General features: G+C 43.1%; 1 protein-coding gene across 1 annotated transcript in view; it reads right to left on the bottom strand.

Annotated features, from left to right (window-relative positions):
* The window catches only part of NEK11 (NIMA related kinase 11), a 215,290-nt gene that overhangs the window by 16,619 nt on the left and 184,579 nt on the right, over window positions 1-14,092 (bottom strand). Inside the window, exon 14 of the mRNA XM_065399194.1 lies at window positions 13,801-13,897. Within this exon, the coding sequence (XP_065255266.1) occupies window positions 13,801-13,897 (97 nt within the window). The remainder of the gene's footprint in view (window positions 1-13,800; window positions 13,898-14,092) is intronic.

The following is a 14,092-nucleotide window of genomic DNA, read 5'->3' on the forward strand; positions in this document are numbered from 1 at the left end:
ATATATTGTGTTGAATGTACGAGAAAAAGAAACTGATTTTCCTTTCAGAAAACACTAGTATTAGACAACTTAGTGAACATATCTATGAAAGACAAAAATGATAGAGCAAATAGGAATGCATTTGTAGTCCTACCTAGGCTCTGGCGAACAAATGAACAATATTTACATTTTAGCTAGCTAAATTATTTTCTTGCACATCTGTAAATCTTGCAGGGTCAGAATGTTGGGTTTACTAAACATTGCAATGATATGTTAAATGGTACCGTATTGAAATAGACTATTGTTAATGATGTGTGAAAACATTCTCACATTTGCAAAATATTGACAAAAATCAACTCTCTTATTAAGCTTTTTCAAGCTTGAAATCTGAATAGCTCAATCTGTGTATTATTGTGCATGCACAGCATGAGAAAAACAAGGAAAAAATCCATGCTTTTTGTGCAAAATAAGATGTAACAGCCATATAATTTCCTTAATGTTGTGAATGTTATGGGCTACTTGACATTTCTTTAAAATGAGCCTAATGCATACTTGTAATAATTTGTGCTATGTACATTAGTGGAATGTAATTAATTATCAAACTGAATACAAATGATCTTGGGTATTTAAAGCAGGTTCAAGCTCATCTTCCTCTATAAACAATACATGTCACAATAAAGAATTCAAGGCAGCAAGAGAGAGTGAAATATACCATCGGTCTACAACACTTAGCTCAATTAAGAAATTTAAAGGATCTGAACAAGGTTTTTTTCTCTCTCACTCACTCACACACACTCTCTCTCTCTCTCTCTCTCTCTCTCTCTCTCTCTCTCTCATTAAAGCTTATTGCTTTCTTTTAGAGGTTAGAATGTGTTTCTTGTTAAGAGTCCCCGGACTCATTTAGCTCATTTTATTTCCCCAAGAAAATGTACTAAGGCTTAATAGTGTTTTTTTGCACTGTGGTTAGTAGGATCTCTAGATCTTGTGCTCCTCTGCCTACTCTGATTGCCATCTTCACTTATTTTAAATTTACTCATCATGAATTTAGTGCTGGCGAAAACTGTGGAAGTGATAGCCCTATAAAGTGACGTTCTCGCTTTATCCACAGGTATAGCTCAGAAAGGAGCAATGTAAGCTTCCCTGCCTTGCCCTGAGGACAGTCTCCAGATAAAAGGATGACCTGCAAGAATGGTCCCTACAAGTGAGAGTGCAAGTTCAATCGCTGTGCACATTTAGTGGCTGGTTCAGCAACGGACTTAAGCATATCTGTAGCTTTAAGCATGAGTAGTCTGACTCAAGACAAGGGGACCACTCCTGTGCATCAAGCTATGAACATGCTTAAATGCTTTGCTGAACTGGGGCTTTATTCTTTGGCACCTCTCCTGAGAGAGCAAGCAAGGGGGCTAATTAGTACCCATCATGCTGGTACCCTTTGTACTAAGGACTAGCAAAAGGACGACCAATTCACTTAGCCTATAGAGCTGAGTGATATATATTGGGGGGAGCAGTTCAGGAATGCTTTAAGTACTACGGCCCATATTATGTGCCCGATCAAAACTCCACTGAAGTGAATGGGAGTATTTCCATTGAGTGCACTGGGCTCTGGAGCAGATTTGTATTTGGTATAAAGGTGTGTGATTTCATTTTCCAAAATCATCCATCTGGAACCATCCGGGAACATCATATTCACATAACCAAAAAAGACAGAAACTTGTCCTGCTTGTGGACAGAAACGGGTAGCTCATTAAGTGCATTTACATGAGAACACCTCAATCTACCATGCTTTATTACTTTGAACACAGTATAATAATTAAAACTGCAGATCAGTTCCATCCCTTATTAAACTCATTCAGTTTTTTCAGTATTTGCCAATGCTTCCTGCTAAATAAACAAAAGATCACAAACTACATGTCTGGTACTATTTATGGGTTCCTATTTATACCAATGGCAGATGCCATAAAGCTGAATAACAAGCTAAATGAAAGGCATCCCTCTGCATTATTTGGGTGCACAGAAGGAATAGTCTTCACATTTTTAAAGATGACATAATTTCAAACTCAAAATACAGACTGTTTTTCCTGTTGAGCAGGAGGATAAAAATTATACCTGTAAATGTGAATCCTGAGGTGCATTAATTCTGTTTCCGTCGCTCTGTGTGTGACTCTGCATGTATTCAACGGAAATGGGGAAGTCTCTGGTAATGCATTTCCTTCTAGAGAAAACTGGAATTAATCAAGCATTTTGATGTATTTCTTGTATAGGGGCTTGTCACCAGGTCTGGTCTGTGACTCAGCTTGTAACCAGTCTCTTGGGAGTGACCCCTTAGCATGCTGTGCCCTAAGGAACCACTTAGCTTCCAAGGGTACATCTACACTGTGATAAAAGACCGGTGGCTTGTGCGGCTCGGGTTGCAGGCTATAAAATTGCAGTGTCGATGCTCAGGCTGGAGCCTGGGCTCTGAGACCCTCCCCATCACAAGGTCCCTTCCAGCCCGAGCTCCAACGAGAGCCTGAATTCTACACTACAATTTTTAACCCCCCAGTCAGAGCCTTGCAAACCTGAGTCAGCTGCCCTGGGTGCTGAGATTCAGTGCCATGGGGGGCGGGGGTGTCACAGTGTAGACATACCCCAAGACTGAGATGGGGCCTTTGGCACCAGCGAATGCTGTCGCACTCCGTGGCTACCTGCAGCGAATCTAGCCAAGCCAGAGTCCTGTTTTACTGTACCCTTTCAGGCTGCAATGCTCTCAATGAATGTTTACAACAACATAGGCAGCTGTTTCAGAAGAAGGGAACCATTTATTAGTCACCTGGCCTACAGAATTTCTTCTTTACCAGCTCAGCTCTGCGGCTGACACAGTAGGGGTGGGATAGAGCCAAGGCTCCACTCCCTGTCCTTCTCCACCCACCTGCTCTGAGACAGGATGGAGTACCAGGCCTGCAGCACCAACTCACTCCCACATGCCAGAACCCTGGGTCTGGGTAACCTGTGTAAGGGGAGTTCTTTCTCCCTCTTATGCTCCTGATCAGGCATGCAGTCCAACCTACAATCTTGCCCTATCTTTTTATAAAGCAACCAGCAAAATTAAAATATCTAAGGCACAAAATTAAGTATGTGTTTAACTTTAAGTACACGAGCAGTCCCACTGATGGTAAATGTGCTTAAAGTGAGGCTTATGTTTCCCTGGTTTGTTGACTAAGAGCCTACATAAATAACAGAAAAAGAAGTGCGTCTTTAAACTATGTGCGAGAGAGACTTTGGGCTTGTCCACCTGTCCACGTGGTCAAGTGGAGGCACTTTAATAGTTAATTAATGCACTCTGATCTGGTCCTCTTTGAAATGGGACTAGATCATAGTGCATTAACAAACTGTTAATATACATCAAAAGGATCCACATGGACAGTTAGAGCTAGTGCAGGATAGATTCCCACCCCAGCTTGTCACGACCTAATTGTTCATGAAGACAAGCCCTCCGTCCGTGTGCGACTGAGAGGATGTATATGTAAATGACTCGTAAGATTAGACCACTGGAAGCAAAACAAAAAAAAAGGCAACTATATTTTAAGAGCTCCTTTTGTCATAATGCAGAAATTATTACTTTAAAATATAGGTAAAGTGCTGAACTAAAATACATAAGTGCTAAATGTACATTTGAGAGAGAATTTAGTGCCCATGAAAGTTCCTGGACTACTAGCACTGCAGAATGATGTCCTCTATTCAGATGCAAAAATCAGTTATGGCTCAGGCAGTGACAGGGTGTATTTCCTCTCCAGTAATTAGTGTCCATTCAAATATCAACCTCTAAAGTGAGTGCCAGCAAGCACCAAACATAGTGGTGTTTTTTTGAACATGGACACTTTTCTACTGGGAGCATTGGCTTAATGCTGTTCTCATTAATGTCAATGGTAAAACACCAATGACAGCAACATTAGGCCAACGACAAGCACTTTTGAAAAGCCACCCAACTGCTGTTAAAAAAAAAAGTCAAACCTACTAGACTCCTTACCCCAATCCTTTGGAAACATGCACAAATAATTTAGAAAACCTGTTCCTTAGTTTAGGCATAATCTGAGATGCTAATCTTAAAGACTATATGGTGCTCATTCATTTATGTCACTTGACCTTTCTTTCTGAATTTTTAAGAGAAATAACACATTCAATGCCAACATCACAAACACAAACAGCACATATACTTACTATTCATGAATCTAAACCAACAGTGCCATGAGCAATCACAAGACCAGAACAAAAATATCACCAAATGCCTTTCTCTGCAGCGCCTGAAAGACAATTTTACTTACACTCAGCAGGTGATGATGAAGTCTTTTGCCTGATCATGGTATGCTGCTGTGTGCAAGACTTTGGGAACTGAATAAGAGGCATTTACTGCTGTGCTCTAGGATCTTAATTTTCTTAAAATTTGGGGCATAAAAGCCCTTTCGTTTTACCCATATACATTTTATTGAATTCTCACCTGCACATCTATTCAACTGAGTCATTGTATGTGTTCATGGATACCTTTGTAAAGGAGCATGAAACACTCTGCATTTATAGTCCTTTCTCCCTTTTAATTTTTTTATTCCTTTTGATATTTTCAGGATCAAAAGAAAAAGATATGCATTCTATTTTGTATATATTCTGTTATTCTAAAGCCAGCCATATTCAATAAGGCGCAAATCCCGATCCTACAAGCAAAGCCCAAGAAAGAGAGTCCTGCACATAATACTGGGAAGGCTTCAGGGGAACAAAATCCTTGTTCTTTGGCACAGATGGGCTGCAAATGCTATAACCCTCTAAGAGTTGGAATAGTGAATGTGACCAACTTCACCTCACCCCCAAAAAAGGCTTTTGCTGCCAATAGCTGTCTTGTTCCTTGTCCACCTACATTATTCCCTTCCACAATGAGACATGAATCCTTGTATGGAGATCTTCTCTGTGGCACATAGGGAATTACAGTTCTTCTGCATGGGATCTCCACTGCTTTATCCACCATTAGGCACCAGCACCATAGCTTTAAAATTACTTTTGGCCTTAACGCTCTAGATTAGTCAGGTACAGGATTAGGATTTAAAGACTTTACTCTCCGCTTAGAAAGATGGGACGTTCATAGATTCATAGATTTTAAGGCTAGAAAAGACCATTTTGATCATCCAGTGTGACTTGTATTACGCAGGCTTTAGAACCTCACCTGGTAACTCCTGCATCAAGCCCATAAATTCTGATTGACCTAGAGCATATCTTTTAGATAGATACCCAGTCTTGATGCAAAGACACCATGTGATAGAGACTCCACCACATCCCTAGGTAAGTTGTTCCAATGGTTAGTTACCACCACTATTAAAAGTATGTGTCTTATTTCCAGTCTGAATTTGTCTAGTTTCAGCTTCTAGTCACTTTGTCTGCTACATAAAAGAGACCTTTCCTATCAAAAAAATCTTCTCTCTGTGGATGTTCACATAGAAAGTGATCCAGTCACCTCTTATCCTGGTCTTGAAAAAACTTCGTAACTTTCCCTTGGTTATATAATCACACCATATCTTGGGAAGCAGTTAAGAATATCCCCAGAAACCTTCCAGATACATGGCAGCACACATCACCTATCTTTTTCAAAATGAAACAAAGAACAGTTATGCACTTTATGGTAACTGTGGTTCTTCGAGATGTGTTGTCCACATGGGTTCCACTCTTGGTGCACATGCACCTCATGCACTCCAGATCAAAATCTTTTGGCCAGCGGTGTCCAGTGGGGCCATGCCTGTGCCCTGAGTGCCCTTACAGCCACCCAGCAGAGGGCAGAGCAGGGGCCAACTAGCCCTCAGATCCTTCGCCAACAGAGAAAGCAAATGCTATCAAGCTCAGTAATAGTGGGGAAGGAGGGCAGGTTGTGGAACACACTGAAAGAACACATCTCAGAGAACAATAGTTACTGTAAAGTAAGTAACCGGTCCTTCTTCTTTGAGTGATTGTCCATATGTATTCCTCTCTTGGCAACTCACAAGAGGTGCCCTCATGTAAGAAGGAGGCACTCAGCATCTACTTAAACAGAGATTGCAAAACAGGTCTGCCAGAACAGGCAGCAGATCTAGATGCCAGGACCAAAGAAAAGAATTTAGTAAATGTATGTACTGAACCTCAGGTGGCTGCTTCACAAATTTCAGCAATGGGAACAATGCTGCAGAAGCTGCTTGTGCTCTGACAGAGTGGGCTCTTACCTGGGCAGAGGATTCTAGTCTAGCGACACAGGTACCATTGGACAGTCTTTGGGACAATGTAGCTTGTCCCTTCATTCTTTCAGCAAAAACAAGAAATAACTTTAGTGAGATCCTAAAGGAGTTAGTTCCATTCAAATAAAAAGACAGGACTCTAGGGACATCTAATGTGTGACGCCTAGACACCCCCCCACCTTGGGTAGAATATTGCTTATGAGGTGCAATGGTAAATATATCCTTTGGCTCAGATGAAACTCTGAGAAGACTTTGGGCAAAATCTTTGTTGGTAGAGGTGGAAAAAATGGAACCACCTTGAAAATGTCACCAATTTAATAATAATAGGACTCCTTGAGGTACTTGAACCGCCATGTCTATGTCATGTCTGCTTGGGTGGTAAGTGGACTTCAACTACCCTTTCAAAAAAACAATGATGGTGAAGTCTAACCTACTGAGTCCCACACAGGCACAAGGTCATGCAGCCTAACATTCCTAGACAAGTCCTGACTGTTGTCAGTGGATTTGGCTAACTGATTTATGAAGTCTGACAATGGGTCAAACCTGCTTCAGGGTAAAGATCCTCTCGCTGTTGCAGAGTCTGGAAGTGCTCCTGCAAAGTCTATTTTTTGCATCAGCAGGAGTGAGGATGTCTGTTGATTGGGAGCCCTGGAGTGGGGAAAAGCTGGAGTGCCAATGTTTGCTGCCTTTGACTTGCTGAGGAGAGCGTCCCCAAATCAGCCAGTCATCAAGGGACAAACTAGAATGCCTTGTTTCCTAAAATGAGCTGCTATGACAGGCAGATCTTTTGTGAAAACTCCTGGGGCTCTTGACAGTACTCTGGACAGGCAGTGTGAAGTCCCCTCTGCACATCTTAAGTATCTTCTGTGAGCAGGATGGATTGATACACTGAAATACGCATCCTGGAGGTGGAGAGCTGCAAGCCAGTTTTGAGGATCTAAGATAGGGATTACTGAGGCCAGGCTCACAATTCTGAACTTGAACTGGTGAACAATGGTGTTGAGTTCTCTGCTGTCCAGAACAGGGCACGAGCATCCTATTCTATTTGGAAAGTAAAGGAAATAAAACCCCTTCCCACTGACCAGATGAGGAACTTCTTCTATTGCTTGAAGAGTGAGGAGGGATTCCACCTTTTGTTGCAACAGTCTCTCAAGAGGATAGTCCCTGAAAAAGGATGGGAAATGTAGGTGGTGAGTAGGAATTGCTTGAAACTGAATTGAATAGCCTGTTTCAGTGTTCTCGAGGACCCACTGGTCAGTGGTAATGCTGTTCCAAGCTCCTCCAAAATAAATCGACTGATCTCCTAATGGGGTTCCCAACAACTCTCAACACAACCACCAAACTGTTTTGAAGCTGGTGTCTGCCTCATTGAAGTTGCAGTAGAAGAAGAAGAAGGCCTTCTCCAATGAAACTTCTGTTTCTCTCTAGGCAGTTTGGAGGGTCTTTGGTATGGTTGATTGTCAAGGTGTCCTGTAGTAGTTCAAGAGCATGGGTACCAACCTCAGGGCAGACTGTTAAGAAGCAGGGCACAAAATCCAAATTGGTTGTGTGTTCTATACTTAGATTTCAACAACCAAGTATCAAGTGTAAACTCCTCAAGCACTATAACAGCCTTAACATGGAGTCACAGACAGTCCTCTTGTGTACTCCGGTCTGTGTTGCCACCCAGGTAAGCTTGCCTATGTGACAGATGGTCCCTTACACCAAAAATCACAATAATATTCAGGTTATTCCCAGTCCCAAAAGACTAGTCACTTATCCCAGGTCAATTTCACATTAAATCTCACACCAAGGACAACACTTGTAGCCAATCCAATAATAAACTATCAAAAGATTTATTAACTAGGAAAAGGAAATAAGAGAGCCATTTACAAGGTTAATGCAAGTAAACACATACACACAAATGAGTTCCAATTTTAATTTTCCAAAACTAATAGAAGCTTCTATAACAGGGGTGGGCAAACTTTTTCGCTTGAGGGCCACATCTGGGTATGGAAATGATATGACGGGCCATGAATGCTCACGAAATTGGGGGTTGGAGTGCAGGAGTGGGTGAAGGCTCTGGCTGGGGGTGCTGTCTCTGGCGTAGGGCTGGGGATGAAGGATTGGGGGTGCAGGAGGGTGCTCCGGGCTGGGACCGAGGGGTTCGGAGGGCAGCAGGGGGATCAGGGCTGGGGCAAGGACACGTGAGGGAGGAGGGGTTCAGGCTCTGGGCAGCGCTTACCTTAAGCAGCTCCCGGAAACAGCAGCATGTCCCCCCTCCAGCTCCTACGCAGAGGCGCGGCCAGGCGGCTTTGCGTGCTACCCCGTCTGCAGGTGCCACCCCTGCAGCTCCCATTGGCTGCGGTTCCCGTCCACGGCATGCATGGAGCGGGGAAAGCCCCAGACCCCACGCCCCGGCTGGAGCTCGATGGCCGGATTAAAACGTCTGAAGGGCCGGATGTGGCCCCCAGGCTGTAGTTTGCCCACCCCTGTTCTATAATAAGCAAGTTTTATGTGTCCTTTAGGGCTAATCCTGGCAAGCACTGAGGATCTTTTGCTTGTGCTTAGTAATCCTTGCTCCCTCAGAGTCCAACCAGCATAAAAGATACAGTTCCTCCTTCTTAGGACTTTTTGTTCCTTTCCTCCTTCTGCTTCGAGTTGCAAATTCAGCTGTTGGGAGGAATTCTGTTGCACGTCTCAACACCAGATGAACTACTGTGGAACATCTCAGGACAAAACATTTTGTTGATTGTTCCCCCTTCACCTCCAGCCCCACTGAAGATATCTTCACTGTGGAAAACAATAAAGGGGACTCCAGAAGGGCTGAAACAGTTAAACCACCCAGTGCTGTAAACTTCTGTGCCAAAGATGTTGGTATCAAGAGTAACAAATCGGAAAAGGTGCCGATGCGGCCAATACCAAAAAATTGGTATCCCACTGCCAGTACTGAGAGCTCGGAGGCAGTCCACACTGTACCAAAAGCAGCTTGTGACTGATGTTTAGACGGTACTGAAGCATGGGATTGGCATCACTATGGGTGCCAAAGGGGCTTAGGTCAGGCCTTAAGCTACCTTTATTTAAAGTGGGAAGAAGAGATGTTTTCCTCTTTCTTTTGCTAGGTCCCTGGAATGGAGACCAGCACCTGTGCTCAGTGCCGTCCCTAGAGGGGTGCGGGGCCTGGGACATAGGCGCTGACTTTCTATCTGCCGGGGGGTGCTCCCCGCCAGCTCTGCTCAGGATCCGCCCCACCTCTTCCCCGCCCAGTTCCGCTCCCTCCCTTGAGTGTGCTGTGCCCTCACTCCTCTCCCCTCGCCCCCAGCACCTCCAGTCGCAGCAAAACAGATGATCGCCAGTATGCATGGGGAGGGAGGAGGAGGCGCTGATTGGCAGGGCCCACCAGCAGGCATGGGGGGGGGAAGGATGGTAGGGGGGGTTCCTCCTCACCCTCCCCACCTGCCCGCCCCCCACCTCACCTCCCCACCCGCCTCCTCACGAAGGTCACCCCAATTTGCCATACCCTAGGGACAGCTCTGCATGTTCTCCTTAGAGGAACAGTACTGCATCCTACTACTTTTGGCAGCAGAGGAAGGGCTTATCTTCACTATGGGGGAGATCAACTCTGCTGCAATCAATGCAGTGGATGTCAATTTAGCGGGTCTAATGAAGATTCGCTAAATTGACAGCAGAGCACTCTCTGGTCGACCCCGGTACTCCACCTCTCCGAGAAGAGTAAGGTAAGTTGACCAGAGAGGATCTCCCATCAATGCAGCGCAGTCAAGACATCGGGGTAAATCGACATAAGCTACGTCGACTCCAGCTACGTTATTCACATAGCTGGAGTGGGGTAACTTAGGTTGACTTACCCTGGTAGTGACGATAAGCCCGAAGACTTGATAGGAGGAGCATCTGAGGAATGCTTCAGTGAGGAAGCAGGAGCCCTGGAGGTTAGCCCAGAGCCAGTGCCTGCTGGGGCACTTTCAGTGGAGGATACTCAGAGCCAGAAGGGGTTTGTTAGCCGGGATCTGAAGCAGATCTCATTGATTTGGCCAAAAAAAGAGAGAATCCCTCACTAATAAAGTTTGTTTGGAGAATGAATGACAAACAGAACCTTTCTCAGTGATATGCCCCTCACTGAGACCAAACAAACATTTTGAGTGTCTATCATTGAGGGGTACCGCTGCCTCACAAGATGAACAACACTGAGACCCAGGGGATTTTCATTGAACCATGAAGCTGCCCACCCACTACCAGGTAAACAAACACTAGGAAAAAAGGTCACTTAAACTAAAACCTAATAAAACTATTATCCTAACTAACTAGGAACGACACTACTAGGGTGACTATATAGGAACAAATTCATTTTAATGAGCACAAGTGCAAGAGACAGTGACACGGCTCTCTCCGTTCTGTCTCATTGCCATGGTGGTAAGACGGAACTAAGGGACAGTTAGCTCCACTCTGTCCTTTGAGTCCTTTCGAGGGGTGATGCAGGACCATTGAAGGTGCAGGTATGGCCTCAACAGACACTGCTGACCAAAAGATCCCAATCTTTAGTGTCTGGGATGCATGCACACCGTGAAGTTGAATCCATGTAGACAATCACTCAGAGAAGGAAAATTAGTTTCCCTAAATATGGCAAACTGCGGTTGGGTATCTGAGTTATTATATTCAAAAAGCTCAGTGACTTCATTCTACATTCCTGTAAGGACTGAGATGTTCTTTTAGCACCATCTCCAGGCATCCTCTAATATGAATACACTACAAAAATCCCTGTACACCGATATAGCCAAATCTGCTTACATTAGTACCCTGATAAACAACAGCATGTCTATGCACTGCCAGGGAACGGAGTCACTGCAATACTTTGTAATGACTCCAAACAATGAATACATGACATCTATTCGATTGACTGTCCTGCCTGATGTTGTCTGCAAGCACGTTCACATTATTTACAGAGGTCAATTAACATTTGCTACCACACGCTTTTTGCTGTTTCACCCTCTGTTGACTAAATGAGTTTCTTTCATTAATGTAATTTGTAGTGTTTGTCGTGTACAATGCTTACCTTTAAAGCAATTCATAAGATAAAAGAGTATCTCTCAGCACAAAGTATTCCTACAAGCATCAGATAATGGGAAGAATCATTAATTGGCAGGCTTCTGGTTCCATAAAAATGTACCAGTTACAAGGATTCCACCGCACTTACATTCCATCCTTATTGATCTTACTTTCTATGCCCCAAAGAGGACTCTTGATCGACTGAGTTTTTATGATAACAAAATATACAATCTCTCTCTTTTATTGGAGCCTGTCAACTGGAAGGCCCTACAGTAAGGTTTGAAAGTTGCAATTTCCTGAGTGAAACTGAACACCACAACTCTGAATTATATTAATCTTGCTCTAAGCAGCATTGTCTTGCACAGATTTGCAGTGCATTATATGCTGGGGTTTTTTTAGGGGAGAACAGAACAGCTGATACTTGATGGTCCCCTTCTGGCCAGACACATACACCTATTCACCCAACCTGTTTTGTATTACCCCACCTACAATACTCTAAGCATGCATTGTTCACACAAAGGAGGTTGCTGTGATCCCCGTGTGTGTGTTTGCATGTGTGCTGCTTATCAGCCTTTTCCTTCCACCTGCACTTCCATCCCCGTTTTCTTGCAATTAACACACTGTCTCACCTTTGCATGTTCAGACAGTGGCATGGTGCACAGCGTACAATGGGCAAAGGGCCCTAGAACGCTGTAACCACAGACAAGTCCTGTACATGCTTACATAATTAAGTGGTTACTTTTACTTATAAAAATAGGTTCTGATTTTAATTTACAAAAAGGCCCCTTTATGCTTCTCTGGCAGCGTAAAGGGGCCACAGTGTAAAAAAACCATCATTCTCAATATGTTAAACCAGGGTTTTCACCAAAATGTGTGTGTTTATTAAAATATTTTGGGGCCATGCTGTTTTCAAGCTAGTATAGCATAGCACTCTCTTAACATTTCTTTCTCAATTTTTAACTTACACAAGGAGCCCATCCTACAAGTTTCTGGGTGCCAAGAAATATTTTACATTACACATGGTCTGACTCAGCAGCCCGTCGAAACTGACAAATACTGTTTGTTGGAAAATACAACTTTATTTTTAAATAGCTTAGCAAGACCATGGTCCAAAAGCTTAACCCAGCAAGCAGCAACATCTTCAAGGGCACAGATAATGAAAATATGGTCTACAAGCTGTAAGTTTTGTCTAGTATCCTGCACAGAGAGTAATTTGGCAGAGCTCTATTTTTTTCAGCTAGAAATGAAAGACATCTAAAGACATATCAAGATATCTTTAATAGCGCAGATTTATCCTGTAATTCCATTTGCCTGCAGGGCGAAGTCTGCGAGGTTATTGGGTATTTTGTCTAACCAAACTCACCTCTGAACCACTGGGCACATGATGCATGTGTCACTCTCAAAAGTGCTCTCCATGAAAGTGGTACTGACAAGAATCAGATTGGCCAATGTTGAGTGACCTCAGTACTATGGCCAATCCAGGAAGTGAAATCCTAGGGAGATGGTACATTTAGGACTGCTGTAAAACAGGATGGCCTCAGCTGGTTCAGGGTGACCATCAGTAAGAGAGTATTTGGTACCTACTTCTCTTGGGCGTTTTAGTGTAGCACAGTGTTTTAAGTAGTGCATCAATGTTATAATGTTGGGTTCTTTTTCTGTAGAGGTTTCAATTAAATAACTACTATCACTAATAATTTGTATTTATTATTTGTATTCTGGTAACACACGGAATGTGCTAGGCACTGTCCACACACACACACACAGGAAAACACTGTCCTTGTCTGGAAGAACTCACAATTTAAGATCAGCTGAAATGTTGTAACACTGTACTTCAGTTCTGATAGAGCATCATTACTAATAGGTCAGTATCTAGATAGAAGTACAGTAAATCTGACATGGTTACTATAATAATACTCTGTAATTACTGTAATAGGCATAAGCTGTATTAACTAATATATATAATTAGAAGGGAAGCTACAGATATCTGTTCTATTAAGGAAGTGAAATAATTATTTATTATAGCTGAGATTTTCAAAGGAGCCATTTTCAAAGGAGCCTAATGGAGTTTCAATGGGAGTTTGATGCCTATCTTCCTTAGTCTTCTTTGAAAATCCCAGCTTACAGCAATAATATTCTTATTTAATTGGTACAAGATCATAGGAAAAAATCTTTTGCAGGAATGACGGAATAAAGGCCAAAGGGCAGGTGAGGGAAGGAATACGACATGAACATGAACATCTGCCACTGATTTATGGGGTTGTGTTCAGATGATAAAAAGGGGGAAGTTCAGAACAACACAGAAAGCAATGAAGACAAAGTACGGTCCTGGAAAGGCTGACAGTGATTGTGCCAACTACAGGGGAACTGTTCAGAAGCAACGGTTAATCCTTCCCTCACAACTGGTGCAGACGAGCGTTCCGTTGTAATGAACATTCTGGGATCCATTTCACAATCTCTCTTTTCTTATCTCTCGTTTTTTTGCTTTGTCCTGTTGTCATTCAAAACTGTCAACTTGCTCTAAGTATTGCTTTCATATATATATATATATGCTACTTACTCCCTCATGCGTTTCAGCTTGGTCTCAGCCATGGTGTTGTTGATTGCTCTCGATCCCTGGGGCACTACTGGAGCCACGCTGGTGACAGTCCCAGAACCTACAAATCAATGCACAGACACTCAACCTTATTCACCTTTATCTCATCAGTAGTGCTGCAGATTCAAGGCAATATTCAAGGGCAATTAGAAAATGGAAGATAATTCATCTGTGTCACATGGTATTGCTGTATTAATTAAAGATGAATTAGATTATTAAATGCACATTGAGACAACTCAGTTCAGAGGGATAAGCA

The sequence above is a fragment of the Emys orbicularis genome, chromosome 2 (genome assembly GCF_028017835.1).
Source record: "Emys orbicularis isolate rEmyOrb1 chromosome 2, rEmyOrb1.hap1, whole genome shotgun sequence".
Lineage (NCBI taxonomy): Eukaryota > Metazoa > Chordata > Testudines > Emydidae > Emys > Emys orbicularis.